This window comes from Geotrypetes seraphini, chromosome 14, assembly GCF_902459505.1.
Source record: "Geotrypetes seraphini chromosome 14, aGeoSer1.1, whole genome shotgun sequence".
Lineage (NCBI taxonomy): Eukaryota > Metazoa > Chordata > Amphibia > Gymnophiona > Dermophiidae > Geotrypetes > Geotrypetes seraphini.
Window position 1 is genome coordinate 27,687,468 of NC_047097.1, and position 23,828 is coordinate 27,711,295.

The 23,828-nt window shown below is 43.2% G+C and overlaps 2 protein-coding genes across 5 annotated transcripts in view; one reads left to right on the plus strand and one right to left on the minus strand.

Moving 5' to 3' along the window:
• The window catches only part of CKMT1A (creatine kinase, mitochondrial 1A), a 105,916-nt gene extending 104,122 nt beyond the window's left edge, over window positions 1-1,794 (plus strand). For all 4 annotated transcript variants that reach the window (XM_033919871.1, XM_033919872.1, XM_033919874.1 and 1 more), the window contains 2 exons: window positions 834-959; window positions 1,524-1,794. In XM_033919871.1, the coding sequence (XP_033775762.1) occupies window positions 834-959; window positions 1,524-1,640 (243 nt within the window). In that variant the 3' untranslated portion in view covers window positions 1,641-1,794. The remainder of the gene's footprint in view (window positions 1-833; window positions 960-1,523) is intronic.
• A 3,134-nt stretch (window positions 1,795-4,928) lies between these two features.
• STRC (stereocilin) overlaps window positions 4,929-23,828 on the minus strand; it is a 109,968-nt gene continuing 91,068 nt past the window's right edge. Inside the window, exons 22-27 of the mRNA XM_033920781.1 lie at window positions 19,299-19,454; window positions 18,491-18,633; window positions 17,955-18,103; window positions 15,833-15,930; window positions 9,057-9,204; window positions 4,929-6,852 (exon numbers count right to left, since the gene is read on the minus strand). Of these exons, the coding sequence (XP_033776672.1) occupies window positions 6,764-6,852; window positions 9,057-9,204; window positions 15,833-15,930; window positions 17,955-18,103; window positions 18,491-18,633; window positions 19,299-19,454 (783 nt within the window). The 3' untranslated portion in view covers window positions 4,929-6,763. The remainder of the gene's footprint in view (window positions 6,853-9,056; window positions 9,205-15,832; window positions 15,931-17,954; window positions 18,104-18,490; window positions 18,634-19,298; window positions 19,455-23,828) is intronic.

Consider the following 23,828-nt stretch of genomic DNA (forward strand, 5'->3'; position numbering starts at 1 on the left):
TATTGCTCTTTTCAGCTATATTGTCACACTGAGGATACCCTCATTTAAACAAATATTATTATAATAACAGTTAATGTTTCTACCTGAAAATTTGTACATTTTACTTTGAATTTCTTTGAGAAACTAGTTACATGTGGACATGCGTTTAAAATAGAGACCTTGGTGTGTTATTCTATGTACTCAATTATAGAAAGAAGTGGTTCAAAAGGTTTTATTACTCTTTTTTTTTTAGTTGATTTTGTCCGTTAATATATGAAATTAAATCGAAATAAATACAAATGTCTTCTTGTAGCAACCAGATCCCATGGATCACTGGCATGGTGACGGGATAATCGCGCACCAGACACCAGCGTGCCGACAATTCGGCACAAGAAATTCGCCGCGGGAAAACTTAGTTTTAAAGAGGTCTGACGAGGGTGTGGGGGGAACCCCTCCACTTTACTGCATAGTGTTTGCGCTGCTGTTGGGGAGGTAACCCCCCACATTATAGAGAAAACTGAACTTTCCCAAAAAAATTCAGAAAAAGTTCAGTTTTCTCTATAATGGAGGGTTCCAATCCCCCCAACCCCCCCCCCAACAGCTGCGTGAACACTATACAGTAAAGGGGGGGGGTTTCCACACTCACACCCCGCTTCAGAGCTCTTTAAAATGAAGTTTTCCCACGGCACGTTCTTTCTTACACTGAATTGTCAGCGTTCGATTGTCAGCGCGCAACTATGAACCCACTGGCACTGCCTTCTAACCTGAGCAGGCTGCCAAACCCAAAAGATTTGAAGTCAGTGACCCAACATCACTTGGCCTACATTCATCACCAGGCTTACTGTTCTTTACAGGATGCACGTTTCCCCAAAATCCTAGAGAATCTTCGACTGCAGAAGAGAGGAACTGGAGGGGTAGACACTGCTGCTGTTGGAAGCATCTTTGACATCTCAAATCTGGACCGCCTTGGAAAATCAGAGGTACTCTCCATGCCACTGTTTAGGGCAAATATTCTGCGTTCTTTGGTGCAATATGAGCTGGTGATGTACTTTGAAAATCAGTATGATCAATTTATGAGGGCATGAAGTAAAGGGCTTCATCGTCTCACTGTTATCTTTGTGACAAGAGTACCAGAAACATTATTAGACTGTATTGTTTAAAATGCATATTGTCGTTAATCCCTTTTTGGGTAGTTTGGCCCTTGCAAAGCAGGCGTATCATCTCTAAAGTACTAATTCACTATGCTTTTTATCCAGACACATATAAGGCATTTATTAAATGCCTCATATTAGTGAAAACCCCTCAGTACTTTTTACCTGCAGGGTTTGCACCAGAAATCGAAGATAAGCTATGCACATACTTTCTCCTTCAAATTACTCCGTGTTAAAGCATCCACACATATCTGTACCTGCTTTTTGTGCAGGTCCATTTTCAAGGCAAAACTTGGTATTCCGTCCCTAGAACGCTTTCCTCAACCTGTATTTGTCTTTGATTAAAACAAATTGAACCTGAAAAACACTCATCATTCCCCAATAATATTTCAGGTGGAGCTGGTGCAGTGTGTTATCGATGGAGTGAACTATCTCATTGATTGTGAACGGCGGCTGGAGAGAGGACAGGATATCCGTATCCCTTCACCGGTCCAACAGTTCAGACACTGAAAAACTGGAGGCCTGTCCAAAAGGCCATCATGACTGTCCCTCTCGTAGCCTACAGTATGTGAACTCTTCATGCGGTCAAGCTAGCATGTGTTGGTGGCCTCTGCTAAACTGAAAATGCACTGCAACAACTTCAATAAACTCTGTGCTGCTGTTATCCCATCGTGTTCTGCCTGTTTTCATTTCTGTCATAGCAGTAACTTTCCTGAGCTCAAGTGCCTGCTTTGAAAAACGTGGCTCAAGCTTTGCGCTGCTTGAAGCAAGTCCTGAGCACACATCCTGAAGATACGGAGATTACTTTTCCTACCTCACATATGTAGGGCTATTCTATGGATTCATCTTAAGTTTCTCACTAAGGATTAAGTGAGCTCTACCAAACCTATCTGATCTACTAACTGTATATTAAATTTAGCTCCATCATTTTACTACCTATGACTTATTGATCCCTTCCTGACTATAGTAAATTTCTTAGGTTATACAAAAACCCAAGTTTGGTAGAATTTTAACCCAAACAGATTTTACCAACCATAACCAATATTTCAAAATGATTTAGGTACCAAACAATAGAATGTACCCCTTCCTAGATCCAATGAATGTGCTTATTCAATATTGGGATTATTCAGCACTCACAAAAGCTGACTCCTAGGTTGTCAAGTACTTTTATCTGTTGGAGGAGGGAAGGCCATGAAGAACAAAATGTTCAGCTCTATGACCTGACCTTGAGGGAAACACTGCACTGATTCCTCCGCAAAAAAAGGTGAGAAGACAAGTCATCCTTAGGGGATAAATCTAGAAAGGGGGAGAAGGAGAATGAGGTTCGATATACTGCCTTTCTATTGTTACAACCAAAGCAGAAAAGATTTTTCACATGGAAAACCCATTTTACACATGTATAAGGCTTCTTAAGTAATTACACCATGACTTATGAGTTTAAGAGTATATGAAGTGATAAGTTTTGTTCTTTTATATGACCCATGTGTAAGTGTATTTAAACATCCAGCTAAACCAAGTCAACATCCAAAGGAAGACTTGCTATCTTAATTTCAACTACTTATTGCAAGACGAAGATCATGATCATGGAAAATGTTGAAGATTATGAGCTTGAAGGCAATAAAATAGAATCTATAAAGGATTTCAATTTCCTGGGCTCTTTTGTAAACAAAGAAGAAATACTCTGCAGAATAGAACTAGTCGCTTTTCAATGAAGGCTCTTGACAAAGTATTTCAAAGGAAAAGAAATAACATTCCAAATGAAGATCGGACCTGTCAATTATGGATGTGAAAGCTGGACACTATGGAAACAAGACAGAAAGAAGATTGACTCATTTGAGCTTTGGTGCTGGAGGACTTTATGCGTGTAGTGGACCACCAGAAGGACTAACAAATCAATTCTGAAAGAGATCAAATCGGCTATGTCACTTGAAATCCAAATGATGAAGTTACAATTGTCTTATTTTGGTCACACCATCAGAAGAGAAAGATCACTGGAGAAGAACATCATGTTTGGGAAGACTGAAGGAACTAAACAAAGAGGGTGATCTGCAATCAGATGGCTGGACACATTGAAAACAACCATGGAGATGACGCTGGAGGAATCTTTCCGGACTAGCACAAAACCAATTTCTTTTTAGATCTGTAATTCATTAAATTACTAGGACTCGAGCATGAGTCGATGGCAGCAAACTAATTGCAAATAAGTAAAACAGATAACTTACTGCCTACAGATAACTAAAAAAAGAAGAATTCTGCCTAGACAGGATAAATTCCAGATGCTGCTACTATTTGGGTTTATCAGGAACTTGTGACCTGAATTGGCCCCTGTGGAAACAGGAGACTGGACTAGATGGATTATTGGTGCTTGGGGCTAGATGGCACTTTGGAAGGCTCTTCCATTATTTTTGCGCCAAACTAATGCGCTTCTACATTTTAGAAAAGGGGTAAAGACTTTGCTGTATGAGCGGTTTTTTTTTTGGTGCAAGTATTGAGAAGGAGAAATTAGGTTCTTACCTGCTAATTTACTTTCTTTTAGCTTCTCCAGACCAGATTAACCTCTACTGGTCTGGAGAGTGCTAAAGAATGTTTGAGTTTTTATTTTTATATTTTGTTTGTAATGCTGATTTGAACTTGTTTTTATTGTGTATGTATTTTTGTTCCTCACCTAGATTTGTGGATAGGGTGGGTTATAAATCATTTTAAATAAATAAATAAAATTGGTCTGACCCAGTACAACTATTCTTATGTTCTTATGGATGCTGAATAATTGGATGACAGACTGGAAAAATGGATTCTGAATGATTGCAGAGGTGGAAGTTAGATTTTAATAGAAAAAGAAAGGTCTGTCTGTTGACTAGATAGATAAAGGATATAATGCAGGGAGGATATTGGGTCTTATATATCAGCTATAGACTGGTGCGATTTTAGTCGCCTGTGCTAGACGGGGGAAGCCACTGCTGTCCCTGGGATTGCTAGCATAGAATCTTGCTACTCTTTGGGACAGAATACCATCACGTACAGGCATCCTAACTCACAACTGTAGAAGGTTTGAAAAAAAATATAAAATAAAAGCAAAGAGGGAAGCAAGCAATTATAAACATGACTGACATCAGTAAGTAGTTGAAAGGGGAGGCAGAAGATCAAAAAGGTTAGAAGATGGGCGAGAAAGGCTTTAATACATTAGAAACCTGCATTTCCTAGTCTTACACCCAGGCATTTTTACCAAAACAGTTGCCTTCAGAAAGCACCTAAATTCATATTCAGATGAACCTTTTGGATAGTATTACCTGTTGGGGATAGCCTTTCATTGTCAGTGGCACCATCCAGAGCGAGCTGCTGAAAATCATCATCGACCACCTCCAAAATTATCCATATAGTCATACTATTAACCTTATACCAATCCGGATAAAGTTAGGACAGAAGAATCACTGTCCTATTTGTATGTGCTGAATTAATCAGGCACCAGTCTCAGCTGATGACAAGTTAACTTCCAGGTCAGCGACATACCTAGATATTCATTTTCAGGAGCCACGCATGCCCTGGCATTGAATATCCAGAGTTAGGTCATCCCTCCGCTAATACTACTGCTACTACTTATTTATATAATAATAATAACTTTATTCTTATTTACCGCCAGACCAGAAAAGGTTCTAGACAGTTCACAAGAAATAGAGCTGAACATGCAGCGAAAAATACAATTCATAATAAAAATACATCAAATTGTAAAATAAGCAATACATAATTATTTTTAAAAGCAAAGAATGCATTAGGATACAAACTTATCAAATAGTTGTGTCTTTAATAATTTTCTAAAATAGAAATAACAAGCTCCTAGCATAATTTTTCCAAACCAAACATTCAATTTAGCAGCCTGAAAAGAGAGGGTTCTCTCAAGAAACCTGTTATAATGACATAATTTAATAGAAGGGTATGTAAACAAATGAACTCTACGTGTAGGCTTATTAGAATGGTTCAAAGAAAAGATAGCCTGGTGACATGCCGAAGATTGATTTATAACAAATGCATGTAAATTTAAACCAAACTCTGGCCTCAATCGGCAACCACTGAAGTTTCTGATAATAGGGAGTAATGTGTTCCCATTTTTTTTAGGCCAAAAATCAGTAGGGCTGAAGTGTTTTCAACCACTCTCAATTTTTAAAGGATTTTCTTGTAGGTGCCCAGATAGATGATATTGCAAAAGACTGCATTAACAAACGAAATGAAGCTTCATCAAAATATTTCTTAAAGGTGCGAAGTTTCCAAAGCACCGAGAAACATTTCTTAAGTAATAAATCAGTATGCTGTTCCAAAGTAAGGTATCTATCTATAGTCACTCCCAATATTTTTATAGACTGTTCTATAGTATAGTCAAGTCCATTATAATTTAACATTGTTTCTTTGATCTTATCGTTAAGGAGTTGCAAGAAAAAGTTTAGTTTTTTCTGAATTTAATTTCAATTTAAAGGCAATCATCCAGAATTCAATCTGGCTCAGAATGGTCGCCAAAAATTTTTTGAGCTCGACTGACAAGCAAGTTAACGGGATAACTATAGTAATGTCATAGAAACATAGAAGATGACGGCAGAAAAGAGCCATTGCCCAACAAGTCTGCCCACTCTATTGACCTACCCACCTTGATTTTACCTCCTTAGAGAACCCACGTGTGTATCCCATTTCCTTTTAAAATCCGGCATACTGCTGGCCTCAATCACCTGAAGTGGAAGTTCATTCCAATGATCAACCACCCTTTCGGTGAAGAAATACTTTCTGGTGTCGCCATGAAATTTCCCACCCTTGATTTTCAGCGGATGCCCTCTTGTGGCCGAGGACCCTTTAAGAAAAAAAGATATCATCTTCCACCTCGATACGGCCCATGATATATTTAAACGTCTCTTATCATCCGCGTAAATATAAAACCTAAGATTTAGACTAAAAGGCGTACATAGTGCTGTACATTTTGACATTTATAGACGGTCCCTGCTCAGAAGATAGTTATGACTGCCATCTATTTGTGATGAAGCAGAATCTAACTTGAACATGACTTAGAGGGCTGGGGATGCAGAACCCAAGGTGAGAGGAGTTAGGAGTCGAAAACACTCATGAAGAGGTGGGCTTTTAACTGGGCCTTGAACACTGTCAGAGACGGAGCCTGCCATAGGGAAGCTTGTTCCAAGCATACGTCACAGCAAGGCAGAAGGGATGGAGTCTGGAGTTGGCAGTTAAAGAGAAGGGACTTACTAGCTGAGCAGCTTATAAGCTATTTATAACTGCAGGCCGAATATGTGTTTATGGGAATAAATCTTGATAAATTAGGCCCTACATATTCAAGCTGAAACTCTTCTTAACTGCCCTTTAGAAATCAAGTCCTACATAGCATTGAACCTAATGTACTGTATATTACTGTACACTATCATAATATTTGATGAGGAATAAAAATCTATAATAGCGTGTCATAATCACATGAATGACTGTCCCCACCCCTATTTGACTGAGATAACTGAGAAAAGGCACAGAATCTGCTAATACTATAGAGTTTTCATTATAAATACACATTAGAAGCCCAAGTCAGTGGTTTACAAAACCTTTCAAAACTCTGATGAACCGTTCAGCAAGTGAAGAACTGTAAAGGCAGGTCAGACCATGCAGTGAACCAGTCCCAGAAGCAGCATCAAATGATAGGCAAAGGGAGTCGGGAGAACCTGCGTTCCTGCATTATTTTCACCTGCAGCACAGAAGAGCACACTGGGTTACTGGAGACAAAATCAACCTTAATCACTAGAATAGCTCATTGCATTTGGCAGTTATTAAACGAATGGATACTAGCATTATCAATAATAGCATGTATGTGATCATTACCATTAATTCCCTCACAGGAAATGCTATCATGCAAGCAAATAACCCAGTTTTGTTTTTTTACAGAAATACATACATTAGCACTTCAGGAATTAACAATGGATTCAGCACTAATACCTATGAGGCTTAAGACAGCTTACTAACACAGAAAAAAATAACTACACCTCAGGAGCTGTAGTTGAGTGGATGTGTAAAGTGGATTAGAGACTAATAATCTGTCTTTTTCGATTATTTTTACATGTCACCTCCCCCACCCCACCCCCCGAAAAGTATGGATTAGACAAGGGGTGCCCAAAAGGTCGATCGCAATTCTATTTGCTCCCTGACTCAGAAGCGCCGAGCCCGAGTCTGGCTGGCCTGTAACTTCCTCTCCGACTTCAGCAATGACATCAGGGAGAGGAATGTTGGTCGGCCTTACGCTTTTGTGTGGGGAAGCAGGGAGAGCTTGGGGCGGCGGTGGTTTGGAGGCCTGTTTCCCGATGGCGGCGGCAGTGGCTTGGGGGAGAGCAGGAAGAAAGAAAGAAAGAAAGGGGGCAGGCAGGGAGACAAAGAAAGAAGGGAAAAAGAAAGAAAGGGGGGCAGGGAGACAGACATAAAGAAAGGGGGCAGGGAGACAGACATAAAGAAAGGGGGCAGGGAGACAGAAAGAAAGGGGGGTAGGGAGACAGAAAGACATAAAGAAGGGGGCAGGGAGAAAGGAAAAAAAAGTTGGCGAAGGGAATGAGGTCTGGAAGCATACAGCAGGCTGAAAGAAGGGAAGAAACACTGGATGTACAATCAGAAGAAGAAAGTGCAACCAGAGACTCATGAAATCACTAGACAACAAAGGTAGGAAAAGTGATTTTATTTTCAATTTAGTGATCAAAATGTGTCCATTTTGAGAATTTATATCTGCTGTCTATATTTTGCACTATGGTCCCCTTTTACTAAATTGCAATAGCGGGTTTTAGCGCAGGGATCCTATGAGCATTGAAAGCAGTGCAGGGCATTCAGCGCAGCTCCCTGTGCTAAAAAACACTATTGCGGTTTAGTAAAAAGGGAGGGGTATATTTGTCTATTTTTGTATAGTTGTTACTGAGGTGACATTGCATAGAGTCATCTTCCTTGATCTCTTTGAAAAAAACCCGGAATATAAATAATTCACATTTTCTTTGCGTACAGTGAGCTTTGTGGTTTTGTTTTTTTTCATTTATTGTTGGTAGATCGTTTTGACTTGGTCATTTTAAAAGTAGCTCACAAGCCCAAAAAGTGTGGGCACTCCTGGATTAGACACTAATATCTGTCGTTTTCAATTATTTTTACATGCCACCCCCTTCCCACCCCCACAGTATTTTTTCCCAGATAGTAAGTGATATGTATACCAAGTTTGGTTGAAACTTCTCCATGCGTTTCAGAGTTATGCTTGAAAACTATAGATTAGACATTAATATCTGTGGTTTGCGATGAGTTTTTTCCATGTGACCCCCTTCCCACCCCAGTATTTTTCCCCAGATAGTAAGTCATCTGTATACCAAATTTGGTTGAAATGTTCCCATGCGTTTCAAGAGTTATGCTGGAACATATATACACACACACACCTGATTTTATATATATAAATTGAGATTTATTAACTGCCTTTATGAAGGGATTCAACCAAGGCAGTTCAGGCCTATCACCTTGCCAACTGAGGCTACAGGCAGTTTTGGGGTATGAGTTCCTTTCTGATGTTCCGGTCACATGAGCGTGGGAGAGGTAGTCACCCTCAATTGATGCAAATACTAGCATTTGTGGAAGCACTGATGCACTGCCCCCTGATAAAATATATTGCTGCCTAGGTGGTCATCAATCTTGTCTACTCCTTCTGCCAGCTTGGTTTCATGGGAGTCTATACTGGTTGTGGCTTTCATGGCTTGGAGGTGCTAAACTCAGTGTGCTGAGTTGTGTGAGCAGGGCGCTGAATACACCACCAAATCACAATACATACGAGCTGCTAAAAATGCCTGTTTTGGGCATTCATCAATGTGTTTATATTTTTTCTAACTGATGCATGTTCCTGCTGCGAGAGGAGAAAGAATAAAGCAAAGGCATGTTCACCTCGGAGATCCTGACCAAACTCCCCCTCGTATAGAGCACTAGAAACTGCTTGCCGTTGCTGGGGGCTGAGCTGCTCGTACTGCTCAGGGGTCACTGCAGCAGCCTGATCAGTGGTAAAGGTGACCAGCTGAGCAGGAGTAAACACAACCTAGTATAGGAAGGAAACAAAAAGAGCATTAGATTTGATTTCCTCTAGTTGATATGAAAAGAACTTTCACGGTACTGGTCACTGAGTCATTACTACTTAGAATTTATTTAGTGCTGAAAGGCGTACACAGCACTGTACATTTTGACATTTACAGACGGTCCCTGCTTGGAAGAGCTTACAATCTAACTTGGACAGACAGACATGATATATAGGGTTGGGAATGCAGAATCCAAGGTGAGAGGAGTTAGGAGTCGAAAGCACTCTTGTAGAGGTGGGCTTTTAACTGGGCCTTGAACCCTGCCAGAGACAGAGCCCGCCATAGGGATTCGGGCAGCTTGTTCCAAACAAGACAGAAGGGACGGAGTCTGGAGTTGCAGTTGAAGAGAAGAGCACAGATAGTAGGGACTTCTAAGCAACCATAGGAGCCAGCTCTTCAGAATTATTGGGGTGCTAAACCCAATAAAAATGACCTCTCTCTGGACATAGTCAAGGAGTTTGTTCAATACTTGGGGTGTTCGAACATCTACAGCACCCACAGAGCTGGTTCTTATGAAAGCAACTTGGTCAAACTATACATACAGGCCCGAAATCTCATAACAGTGTCATTTGGAAGATTGAAGTAGGCTTCTACAAAAAAGGCCAATGAATTTTGTCTACACAAATGCTTACAGTGCTGAACACCAAGAGGTGTAGTTATGGGCAGGGATGACGTTCAACACCACCAAGCGTAATTCTACATCAAAGATAGGCACAGGAAATTTAGGCCTGTAAAACCTGGCCTACATTTCCAACGGCTATCTTCGATGCAGACCACAATTCTCAAAATGTCGCTGTAGTTCAAGTGGCATGCGACCGGCACCATTTTTTCAGGTGCCGGCCAATTCTGATGCTGTTTTGAGAATCTGGGCCATAGAGGGTAATTTTATCACAAGGCACCTAGAATAAAAAGGCATGAAATCATCTTTAGAAACTACTAGGTAGGTGTATGTAAAGCACAATTACTTACTGTAACAGTTGTTATCCGGGGACAGCACACAGCTATTCTCACATGTGGGTGACATCATCCACAGAGCCCGGATGTGGACAGCCTCGCAAGCAGACTTGCTTGTAGAAAACTTAGAAGTTTCGAGTCCGCCGCACCGCGCATGTACGAGTGCCTTCCCGCCCAGCACAGGGCGCATCTCCTCAGTTTAGATAGCTAGCAGAGAAGCCAACCAGGGGAGGTGTGTGGGTTGTGAGAATAGCTGCCTGCTGTCCCTGGATAACACCTGTTATGGTAAGTAACTGTGGTTTATCCCAGGACAAGCAGGCAGCCTATTCTCACATGTGGGTGACCTTCAAGCTAACCAGAATGGGATGGTGGGAGTGTTGGCAATTCAGGAGAATAAATTTTGTAACATTGCCTGGCCAAAATGGCCATCCCATCTGTAGAAAACATCCAGACAATAATGAGAGGTGAAAGTATGAACCGAGGACCAGGTGGCAGCTTTGCAAATTTCCTCAATAGGAGTGGATCTGAGGAAAGCTACTGAAGCCACCATGGCTCTGACTTTGTGGGCTGTGACTTGACTTTGTAGATGCAGTCCAGCTTGGGCATAGCAGAAAGAGATACAAGCAGCCATCCAGTTGGAGATGGTGCGCTTAGAAATCAGATGTTCCAACTTGTTTGGATCGAAGGAGACAAAAAGTTGAGGAGCAGTTCTGTGTGGTTTGGTGCGTTCCAAGTAGAAGACTAAAGCACATTTACAGAGTATGAAGAGCTGATTCTCCAGGATGAGAATGAGGCCTTGGAAAAAACACTGGAAGTACAATGGATTGATTGAGATGAAATTCTGGAACCACTTTAGTAAGAATTTAGGATGAGTACGGAGGACCACCTTGTCATAATGGAAAACTGTGAAAGATAGATCAGCAACTAAAGCTTGCAGCTCACTGACTCTTCGAGCAGATGTGAGGGCAATGAGGAAACACCACTTTCCAAGTGAGATATTTAAAATGAGCCGTATCCATTGGTTCAAAAGGAGGCTTCATCAACTGAGCAAGAATGACATTGAGATCCCAAACCACTAGAGGCAGTCTGAGAGGAGGTTTGACATTGAAAAGTCCTTTCATAAATCTGGAAACCATAGGATGAGCAGAAAGGGGTTTCCCTTTGATAGGCTGATGGAAAGCAGCAATTGCACTAAGATGGACTCGAATGGATGTAGACTTGAGGCCAGAGGTAGATAAGTGCAGAAGATAATCCAAGACAGAAGACAAGGAGGTATCTCGAGGCTTCTTGTCATGAGAGATGCACCACGTAGAAAATCTAGTCCATTTCCGGTGGTAGCATTGTCTAGTGGAAGGCTTTCTAGAAGCCTCTAAAATGTTCCTAACATGTTGCAAAAACTGAAGAGGAGTTATGTTGAGAGGTACGAAGCTGTAAGATGTAGAGACTGCAGGTTGGGATGAAGAAGAGATCCTTTACTCTGTGTAAGCAGAGATGGAAAAACTGGTAGAAGGTACAGCTCCCTGCTGCTGAGTTGAAGTAGAAGGGAGGACCAAGGTTGCCTGGGCCACTGAGGAGCTATCAGAATCATGGTGGCATGATCGTTCTTGAGCTTGACAAGAGTCTTGAGAATGAGAGGGAATGGAGGGAACACATACAGGAAGAGATTTGTCCATTCCAGAAGGAAAGGATCTGCCTCGAGGCGATGAGGAGAGTATATCCTGGAGCAGAACTGAGGCAGTTTGTGGTTGTGGGGAGACGCAAAAAGATCCACCTGAGGAGTTCCCCACTGAGAAAAAATGTGATGAAGAGGCGACGAATTGGGTGTCCATTCGTGAGATTGCAGAAGACAACTCAACTTGTCCGCCAGACAGTTTTCTCCCCTTGAATGTAGACTGCTTTCAGGAAGGTGTTGTGAAGGATTGTCCAATTCCAAACCTTCAGAGCTTCCTGGCAAAGAGGGAGAAATCCTACTCCTCCCTGCTTGTTGACGTATTACATGGCGACTTGATTGTCTGTCTGAAGAAGATGCTGAAAGCTTTGAGACCATTGAAGATATGACACTGACGATCCGTCCTGGCCAGTGACCTTAAGTACGGAAACCATTGAGATGAGCCCCCCAAGCGTAGGTCGAGGAATCTGTCGTGAGGACCTTCTGATGTGGGGTGTCTGAAACAGTAAACCTCTGGAGAGATTGGAAGATAGCATCCACCAGTGGAGGTACTGTCTCAACGAAGGAGTGACTAATATGTCGAGAAAGTGGATTGCAAGCCTGTGCCCACTGAGATGCCAGGGTCCACTGAGGAATTCTGAGGTGAAGTCTGGCAAGAGGAGTCACGTGAACGGTTGAGGCTATGTGACCGAGTAGTATCTCGCTGAGAGTGAAGGAAGGCAAGACACTTTGCAGCAAAGCTGAAGCAGAGCATCCAGATGCTACTGAGGAAGGAATGCTCCGAGTTGGATAGTGGCCAGAACAGCTCCGATGAACTGTAGGTTCTGAGAGGGCTGAAAATGGGATTTGGGAAAGTTGTTTTCGAATCCCAAGCTTTGTAGGAACCACGTAGTCTGTTGGGTTGCTACAATAACCCCTTGAGATGTTGATTCTATGATGAGCCAGTCATCCAGGTAGGAGAACACCTGGAAACCATGGTTCTGCAGAACTGCTGCCACTGCCACTACCACTAGGCACTTGATGAACACTCTTGGAGATGATGCCAGGCCAAAGGGTTGCACTCTGTACTGAATATGCAGAATCTGAGGTACTGACGGGAGGCCAGATGAATAGGGAGCGAGTGTACGCCTCCTTGAGATCTACAGAACATGGCCTTGAGAGGGACTCGATGACCTCAAGACGCCTCGAATGGTAAATGAAGGCGAAGCCTCCCTGGAGTATTGATATCCCAGCAAATAGACAGACTGGGGTGAAGCACTGGAAGCAGCGGAGCCCTCAGGTTCTGCTATTGGTGTCCTCGATCGAGGAGTTGGAGGCCTCGAAGAGCTGGAAGGCCTGGATGAGGAAAGTTTCTCCCTGGAGGAGGATCTGCGCCTCGATGAGGGCCTCGACCGGCAATGAGAGTGCTGCCTAGAAGCAGGTCTCGTGCGAGGTCGAGGAGACTTTGCCCTATGCCTTGAAATGGGCAATGCCTTATGTGAAGATGTAGGGCTGGAAGCTTTAGATCGAAGCCCCATAGACTCTGTAGTCTGGATCGAAGTATCTCGAAGCACTCCCAAAGACTCAGCTCCTTGCATAGTGTGAAGATTCCAGACCAGATACTTGCAAAGACTAGACTCCTTGCATAGAGAGTGTAGATTCAGCTCAAGGCACAGGCAAGGGCTCGACCTCTTGTGAGATTGCTGAGTGCCCAGGCTGGACTGCAGGAAGCAGAGTCGAGGCAGGACTTTATTTGGTCAGTAACTGAACAAATTCCCGCTCTAAAATGGTCTGGATGGTAGCCTGCAATTGTGGATCCGAGTCTGAAACTGGACCACTTGCTGAGTCTAAAGGCTCCGAGGTGGAAGAAGAAGAATACTTCGACTTGGAGGAATGATGCTTGGGTAGCTTGAGGACCACCGCTGGAACTGTCTGAAGAGGCATGCGACCTGAGGGAAGCTCAGGAGAAGACTTGGCAGATTTACTCGAGGTCAAGGACGATCCAAACGAGGAAGGTCTGAAGAGAGTCAAGGTCGAAGTCATGGAGGCAGGAGGACACCCCGCAGCAGGCCTGACCAATCAGAGGTCGAGGGTGTAGTCGAGGTTTCCATACCAAAAATCTTCTCCACCTGAACTCGATGTTTGAGGGCTTGAGGTTGAAAGGTAGCATAGCAAACACACGACTCCGGGCAATGGTCAGGCCCCATAGAAATATAGAAAAATGACATCAGAAAAGGGCCACAGCCCATCAAGTCTTCCTACCTAACAGACCCACCCACCTAGGCTTACCTTCCCAGAGATCCCACTCCCAACGACCCCAGACACTAAAGGCACCAGCAGTGTGGGTCAGTGAGGGAGATCGCACTGGCTACACTTCTTGAAGCCCATGACCAGCCGGAACATAGGAGAGATAGCCACCGCAAAGTCGAAGCCCGCAGGCTGAGGGCGTGCGACAGGCCCCACTAGACAGTCGACGAAAAAAAAATTCATGTTGGGTTTTTTTTTAAACGAAGCAGAAAGGAAAGCACAGTGACACGGTAATAAACAAATAAAACACAAGCCGCAGTGAGAGAAGGCACAAAGCGAACTAAGTTCAGCGTAGAGCGTCAAATACTGACTTCTCGGCTCTGTGGAAAACTGATAACTGAGGAGATGCGCCCTGTGCTGGGCGGGAAGGCACCCACGCATCCACGGTGCGGCAGATTCGAAATTTCTGAGTTTCTTCAAGTAAGTCTGCTTGCGAGGCTGTCCGCATCCAGGCTCCGTGGATGACATCACCCACATGTGAGAATAGGCTGCCTGCTTGTCCTGGGATAAATGTCTTTACCAATATTTGTCAAGTTCATACATAAATTATAATATTTTATAATCTATATGCATATTTGTGCAGCTGCTCATGTTCGCCTCAACTCTACCACTGTGTATACCAACACATCATTGTGTGCGTTTTTCAATTAGTTGGTATTATGTAAGGTCACTTATGCACATATGTTGCCCCAACCATGTGTAAATGATTTTTTTTTTAACCCCAAAGTGGGCATTCACTGCCTTACAGAATTATTCCCATGAAGTCAGCTGGCGATTAAGCTTAGATCATTATCTTGTCCCAGGAATTTACCAGGTGATATTCAACCTGTGGCACTCAGGGGTTTTAAAGATGGTGATAGTTGTGGGATGAATTTGACTCAGATATTTTAATGCTGGGCCAGGTCAGAGCACCAGCACTACATATCCAGGTCTTTGTTAGACTAAAAAGCATTGGTGTAGCCAAAAACGCAATTGTGGGTGGGCCTGGGCCCAAAGTGGGTGGGCACATGAACCCCGCTCACCCTGTAGGTGATCCATTATCTCAATTCCCCTCCCCTTTTTAAACACCAGTTCTTTACCAACAGCAAGCAGGGACCAGCACACACTGCTGACGCTAGCCCTACAGCCCTCCCTCTGACATACTCCTGCCTATGCCAAAACAGGAAACTGTCAGAGAGTAAGTTGTTGAGGATGGCATGAGCTGTATGTATCGGTTGCTACTTGCTGCTGGTGAAGAACTGATATTTGTACGGTACACAAGAGGGAGATATGCCGGGAGTTTTCACCTGCAAAGTTTTAGGGATCCTTGCCAGCCATATCATAGGTGTGTTTATGATGTGTTTATTTAAAAAACTCGATATACCATATGGCCAGTGGCATAAGGGGGGGGGCAGACTGTCGTGGGTGCCGTCTTCGTGAGGGGCAATGGCATGGCACTTCTCCTCCTCTCTGCTCCCCCGTGTACCTCTTTCAATGGTCACCAGCGCGAGCAGCATCTTCCATTTGCTGCTCACGCTGACCCTGGCTCCCTTCTGACATCACTTACTGGTCCTGCGCATGAACAGGGTCGAATGCAAAATCTGATAACCCTACTAATATGCATATCTGTAGTCACACACAGATAAACTTTCACCTTTACAAAAGCACCTCTCAAGAGAAACTCTATATTTGTGCTTACTCACGGCAAATTTTGGTGCTGTGATAAGGGAGATGGCCTCTGGAGTCAGTCCCTGAATCTGAATTGGTACCAGTGAAGATAAGACAATGTCTGGAAGGCCGGCTGTATGTTTAGAAGCAGAAACAGTTCCAGTTACGCAGGACACAAAATACCACCTTTACAGTTTATCACTATCACTACTGGGCGTATGTGAGAAAATAATGGCCAAACTGCAGAGAAACCAGGTCTTTTCTCTTCAGGCAAGTTCTATTCACCACTTCCTCCTAACTTTTTAAATGATGCTTACCAGACACAGCAAAAACAATATCCCTTAGCAATGCTTCCGTTTGCTGCTCTTAAAAGGAAAGGCAGAATCACATTTACCAGAACGTACTAAAATGGGAATCCAGGACTGAGTCATCTGTCTGTTTCCAAAGAACCTTCTCTAAAAACCTCCTGTGCCAGAAATAACTCTGTGACCTGCACGGATGAAGTCATTCCTCGATTAGAAAGTCAGTGGCATGTTATAGTAAGAAGGATCTGTGCACTGAAATGTGCACGTTTACTCTGCGGCTTGCTTGCTCACCAGTAATCTAGTAATGACCAGTAATCTAGGGCAGGTTAATAATACAAGTCACCCGAAACAAAGACAATGTTACTGATCAAATGCTATGTTTGATATATTTCCTCAGACTGTATGCACAATTTGAGAACTTTATGTAGCATCTATAATTCTTTGCAATATGTTTAACTCTATATAGAATTCAATATGGCAATACGCTACTTGTAACCCACCTAGAACTCTAATTAATGAGGATTCAGTGGGATAACATAACACAAGGGATCATACGTCCTTGTGTCAAGCAGGTGGCTTTAGAGGGCCTCCTCTTCCCAGTTTGCACCAGTATTGTCCGTTAACAAGACTGTTATTCGCTACTCTCCCTCCCTCTTATTGCAGAAGGCCAATCTGGGTCACTAGGCATTGATGACCTGGATTAGCCACCGAGAGGACATGCTACAGGGTTTAATAGACCATTGGTCTGACCCAGTAATTAGGGTTATCAGATGTCCGGATTTCCCGGACATATCCTCCAACGAGAGCAGGCAGCGGGGGCAAGACTGGGGCATAACAGGGCAGGGAAGGGTGGAACTGGGCGGGCCTGGGGGGGGTCCAGATTTTCCAAGCAGAAATCCGGTAACTCTAGCAGTAAGGCTATTCCATATAATTAACAAATCCAAGCCTCTTCATCATGTCCTAATTTCATGATCAGTGGCGTAGTAAAGGGATTGGGGGGAGATCTGCCCCAGGCGCCATGTTGGTGGGGGCACTGGCACCCCTCTTCCTCTCCGCCCTGCCTCTTCCCACTCCTCCCTGCACCACGTGCACACCCCCCTGTCCCTTCCCCCCATACCGTACCTCTACTGCCACAAGCAACAACTATAAGATGCTTTATACCAGTGGTCTCAAACTCACAGCTTAGGGGCTCCATGCGGCTCACCAGGTACTATTTTGAGGTCTTCGGTATGTTTATCATAATCACAAAAGTAAAATAAAACAGTTTCTTGATCATATGTCTCTTTAGCTATAAATTACAATATTATTAAGACTTAGCCAAAAGGAAAGATTTATAAACTATAAAGAGTTTTACCTCATGCAAAATTGCCATTGCTTGGAATCAGCGATTTCTCTATGCAAGCTGATGTAATTTGGGGGGGAGGAGCCAGCAAGCTAAAATAATCGAATAATCAAAACTGCGAATGCTGAAACCGCGAATACGGAGGAAGAAGTGTAGACTTTGACCTACATCTTTTATTGTAGGTGTGAATCAGTCCTATTAAGCTAATCATAATAGCCAGAGCTCTTGATTTGGGGCTTGAAGCCCCAGCAAGGACTTATCATCCAAGTTGATACCTCGGTCAATGAAGGGTAGCATGACTTGCCCAAAATCACAAGAAGCACCAGGAATGAGGTCCCCCAACAGAAAACTCTGAACCAGGGCTATGTCATTTGGGTTAGGCATGTCAGCAAAGCTGCAACAGGAGACAGGCTTTTGGCAACCATTTTTCTAGCTTTAATCCGTCTTGATCCTCTTTTGATCGCATTGACACCAAAAATATAATGCAATTAAACATGGGAAAAATGTTACCTGCTAGAGTCCCAACCTCAGTGAAGATTTCTGATCCCCAGCCACTAACTTCGTCAAAGGCCGAGCTAGATGTGAGTAGGTTGGCTAGAGCTTCCATCTGTGCCTCAGTGCATCTGAGCTTTAGGGAACCCAGAAAGACTGCAGCCTGACTGCGGAGAAAAATCAGCACCACCATCAGTCAGACACATGGATATCATACTTCATTTACGATTCATAGTGCTTTATACTAGGAAATTCCATTCAGCTGTTACAGACACTGTCATGGCAACTGCAAAATTATCTCTAATGTACAGACAATTACAACATTTCTTCAAATTTTTCTATTAATGTATAATCCTCTGAGAATTTTTTCACAAATTACATGCCATAAAACTGGTTTCTCTTGCCTTCCATACACCCTCCCTCCCTCTCCTCATATCTGTTTAACCTTAAATTCAGAGACTCACTATGCTATCACACTCATTTCATGCTCTCTACTAACCCTCACCCCCTGCACCATCATCACCACACCCCCTGATCCAGACACGGCTGCCAACCTGAATTCCTGTTTGTTTATCCTCTGTATCTCTTCAACTCGGAGACCACACAGAAAGTGCCCGAGGGCTGTCAGATCGACAAGGTCCAAATCAGGTGTTCCCTTCCGGTTCTGCCGAAGAATATTCCTAACGGCAGCCCTCATCTGAAGAAATGGTGTGAATGTAAATCATCAATAGCACCAGTCCGAGGAAAACTATCCCCTAATAGCCAGGTATTTATTTGTCTGTCAAAGCTCATACGGTAAGGAAATATAATTAGCCAATATGCAGGTGGTAGGAAAGTTTCCAAGTTTATTCTATATTTTATATACCGGCCATCAGCAAGTATCTGGTCGGTTTACAATATTACAAGAACAAAAAGAAGATCCAATGTTCCACAGTAAAAACAATCGAACGATAAAAAAACAAAAGACTTTGGATGTAGATGTTCTGAAAGATGATTTATTATTTGCTCTTCACAATAAAAACATAAAAATACAAATAAAAGTCTGAGTATGTTTCACATGCGATTGTCCAACCGGACCCTACACGTTCCGTGTTTCGACGAACCTGCCTTCCTCAGGGGTCCGGATGATAAAAGTATGGACTAAAAGCAGTGTATGTGTCTCAAGCCATTTTTGTTTTTCTGCTCAAGGACACGTACACTGTTTTAAATCCATACTTTTATCTGTGTACCCTATATCATCCAGACCCCTAAACTAGTTTAACATGTCCCAGCATTCTATTTATATCCCAGAATCCAGTTCCATCCACACTTAGGCTAGGACTCTTCCTGCATTTAGGAGGCCTAATTTGAAAAATGCCTCACCTGTTTGGGGGTCCATGATTCCATGCTCCCCAGCATAGAAATGACCCCCCAGTCCATGGGCGGCAGTTCCTGTAGTTCCTTTTCACTTAGTTGACTAGTTAGGTGGCCCAGCTGCAGGATTTGAACTTGATTCATGGTTCTGACTGGCCCAAACAACTGCACGGCACAAAAATAGAAGTGTCTGTACAACCATCACAATCATCCTCTATTTTATTCTGTATTAGTTTGCCCATTTTTTTCTCTCAGTAACTCAAAAGTGGCTAGTGCCAAAGGCCCGGATTCTAATAACGTTGTCATGAACTTATGTGGCGTCAGGCGTCCTACCACCGTCTAACTAACCAATTGGGACAAACCGTTTTTTTAAAATAAAAATTGATGTGATGAACAGCACCTATATTGAAGGCGTTGTTCGCACACCTACGGAAGCATCTAGACATACCTAAAGATGCCCGAGACCAGCGTGGGTGTGGTTTACACCAGAAGTGGTCTTAGGCATCCTTAGGCGACCCTAGGCGCTTCCGTAGGTGCAAGACAGGCTCCTTAAATGTAGGCCTGTAAAATGCTGGCCTACTACATTTAAGGCGCCTGTTTTAAAAACAGCCGCGATTCTATTAACGGCGTCAATGTGTGATTGACACATGATCAGCAGCCGTTTTTAGGTGATTACCAATTCCAGCTCCGTTTAAAGAATCCAGGTCAAGTTACTAAAGCAAATAAATTCTTATGGCAACATGAGATCATTTTTCTTTATATAGTGAGATGTTAGGATATATTTTGTTAACTTGATTTCTGAAGACAACATTCTGTCTATATCACTGTTGCAGGTAAAAGTCAAAAGTATTTTATTTATGCACACCAAAAGGCTGTGATCAGTTCTGTTACTTCACAGGCTTAGTCCTTTTAAGTAGAATTTCTCTCATAATATAGGGGTTGACTCCTTGCCAGGCCCAAACACTGAGGCAACTAATGCTAAGGTCCCTTTTGGACACACACCAAATTCATATTCTTTAGGAATGTTTTGTAAGGCTCTCTCCTACCTTGGCAGTCTTTTATCCTTTTATAATCAGTTCCTGGAGGCTGTTTTTACTATTTTAGGGTTACCAGAGGTCCATGAAAACCCGGACATGTCCTCTTTTTAGAGGACTGTCTGGGTGCCTGGAGAGATTTCCAAAACCCAGAGGTTTGTCTGGGTTTTGGAAGTCCAGAGCTCAGAGGCCGCAACTGGAAGCCTTTGCGCTTGTGTGGCCATCACCGTGATGATGTCATATGCATTCACGCATGCGTGTGACATCATTGCGTTGACGTCCACACATGCACGAAGGCTTCCAAATGCGGCCTTCGAGCTCAGAGGTGTAGGTGCGGGGGTGAGGGAGGAACAAGGTGGAACCAGAGGCAGAACAAGGTGGGACTGGGGGCAAAATGGGTCATGGCCAGGCGTCCTCTATTTTCAAAGAGGAAATCTGGCAACTCTAGACTTATTGCAGTTTCCTACCCCAGGGAAATTCTTAAGCTTAGGCTATTCTTCTCTCTATATATATCATTGCTAGGAGGTCCTCACTCAGGATTACTTCCTAGAGGCTTCTGACTCGGACCTCTCTTACTATTCCCTTGAAGACCTCTTGTCTCAGATTTCCCTTCTTCATGATTAAACAGTAGTATACTTAGTTCTCTGTCTCTTCCTGCCAATTTTGAGATACAAATTATAGAAGTCAGCTGCCCCTCACCATCTCTCTTCACTTATCTCCCCCCTATGATCCTGGTGATTTATCACTCTAACTTGTCAATTTGGCTTAGTACATCATCTAGGTTCATCAACATTTCTTTCAGTTTCTCCACATCATCACCCTTGAGAATCATTCCTAGTTCAGGTTGATCTCTTACACCTTCTTCCGTAAAGACCGAAGCAAAGAATTGATCCAGTCTCTCTGCTATGGCTTTATTGCCCAATTCCCTCACAGGGTTTCTGCTTCTGATTAAAAAAAAAAAATTGTTACTATGAGTTATAACTCTTTAGCAAGTTTCTCTTCATATTCTATTTTAGTTTTCTTTATCAATATTTGCATTTAACTTGCTAGTGCTTATGTCTCTTATTTTCTTCAACTGGATCCTTTTTCCATTCTTTAAAGGATGTTTTTTCTGGCTCGAATAGCCCCTTTCGCTTCACTTTTTCTCTTCTTTCCACCTTTTTTAATATGGAATACATCTCGTCTGGGCTTCCACAATGGTATTTTTAAATAACATCCATTCCTGTTTTATATCCCAGCTTTTGCAACTGATCCTTTTAACTTCTTTTTAACCATTTTCCTCATTTTATCGTAGTCACCCTTTTGAAAATTAGATAAGAATATAAGAGATGCCGCTGCTGGGTCAGACCAGTGGTCCATCACGCTCAGCAGTCCACTCATGCGGCGGCCCTTTTGGTCAAAGACCAGTGCCCTAACTGAGATTATCCTTACCAGCGTACGTCCTTGTTTAGTAGGAATTTGTCTAACTTTGTCTTGAATCCCTGGAGGGTATTTTCCCCTATGATAGCCTCCAGGAGAGCGTTCCAGTTTTCCATCACTCTCCGGGTGAAGAAGAACTTCTTTACATTTGTAAGGAATCTATCCCCTTTCAACTTTAAAGAGTACCCTCTCGTTTTCTCTACCTTGGAGAGGGTGAACAACCGGTCCTTATCTACCAAGTCTATCCCCTTCAGTATCTTGAATGTTTCGATCATGTCCCCTCTCAATCTCCTCTGCTCGAGGGAGAAGAGGCCCAGTTTCTCTAATCTGTCACTGTATGGCAGCTCCTCCAACCTCTTAACCATCTTAGTCGCTCTTCTCTGGACCCTTTTGAGTATTTATGTGTCCTTCTTCATGTACAGCAACCAGTGCTGGACGCAGTACTCCAGGTGAGGGCGCGCCATGGCTCGGTACAGTGGCATGATAACCTTCTCCGACCTGTTCATGATCCCCTTCTTAATCATTCCTAGCATTCTGTTCGCCCTTTTCGCAGCCGCCACACATTGTGTGGACGGCTTCATCAACTTGGAGAGACCTCCCAGGAAAGGGACTTGGGAGTTCTGATCGACAAGTACCGCCCCGGACTTTTGCCTGAGATTCTTCTTACCGACATGCATTACTTTACATTTATCCACGTGAATCTCATCTGCCATGTCGATGCCCATTCCTTGAGCCTGATTATATCATGTTGTAGATCTTCGCAATCACCCTGTGTCTTCACTACTCTGAATAACTTTGTGTTTGTCCGCAAATTTGTCCGCAAATTTAATCACCTCACTCGTCGTACCTATGTCCAGATCGTTTATAAAGATGTTGAAGAGTATGGGTCCGAGCACCGAGCCCTGCGGCACCCCACTGGTGACGATCTTCCAGTCCATTTACCCCCACTCTCTGTTTCCTATGCTCCACCTGAATAATCCACCTGAATATTTCACCCTCGATTCCATGGCTTGCAATTTTACGAAGTAGTCGTTCATGCGGAACCTTGTCAAACACCTTCTGAAAGTCCAGATATACAATGTCAACCGGGTCACCCTTATCTATCTGCCTGTTTACTCCCTCGAAGAAATGCAGAAAGTTCATCAAACAAGATCGGCCTTTGCTGAAACTGTGCTGGCTGGCCCTCATCAGACCGTGTCCATCAAGGTGATCAATGATGCGGTCTTTTATCAACGCCTCTAGCATCTTTCCTGGTACCGAGGTCAGACTCACCGGTCTGTAGTTTCCCGGATCTCCCCTCGAACCTTTTTTGAAGATCGGCGTAACATTAGCAACCTTTCAGTCCTCTGGAATCTTTCCCGTTTTGATCAACAGATTGGCTATTAGTTGAAGTAGTTCAGCTATGGTCCCTTTCAGTTCCTTGATGACCCTCGCATGGATGCCATCCTGTCCCGGGGATTTATTGCTCTTAAGCCTATCAATCTGCCTGTATACCTCTTCTAGGCTGACCGTCAACCCTGTCAGTTTCTAGCATATAACCTGATGGGTTCCGGTATGCTGTGTATATCCTCTTTGGTAAATACAGATGCAAAAAATGTGTTCAGTCTATCGGCGATTTCTTAGTCCTCCTTTAGCGCTCCCTTTATTCCTTGGTCATCCAATAGTCCCACCGCTTTCTTCGCGGGTCATTTTCCTTTAATGTATCTAAAGAACGGCTTGAAAATTTTTCGCCGCCTTAGCTATTTTTTTCCTCAGTCACTTTTTGCCACTTTTACCGCCTTATGACACTTGCGTTGGTATTGTTTGTGCTTATTCCAGTTTTCATCCGTTTTCGATCTTTTCCATTCCTTAAACTAAGTTTTTTTGTCTTTGATTGCTTCCTTAACCTCTACAGTGAGCCACGCCGGTTCTTTATTCTTTTTCCTCTTTGATCCCTTGTTGATACGTGGTACATATAGATTTTGCGCCTCGGTGACCGTATCCTTATAAAGAAACCAAGCTTGCTCCAGCGTTCTTATATTGTTTATCCTCTTCTTAATTTTCTTCCCCACCATACGTCTCATCTCTTCATAGTTTCTTTTTAGCA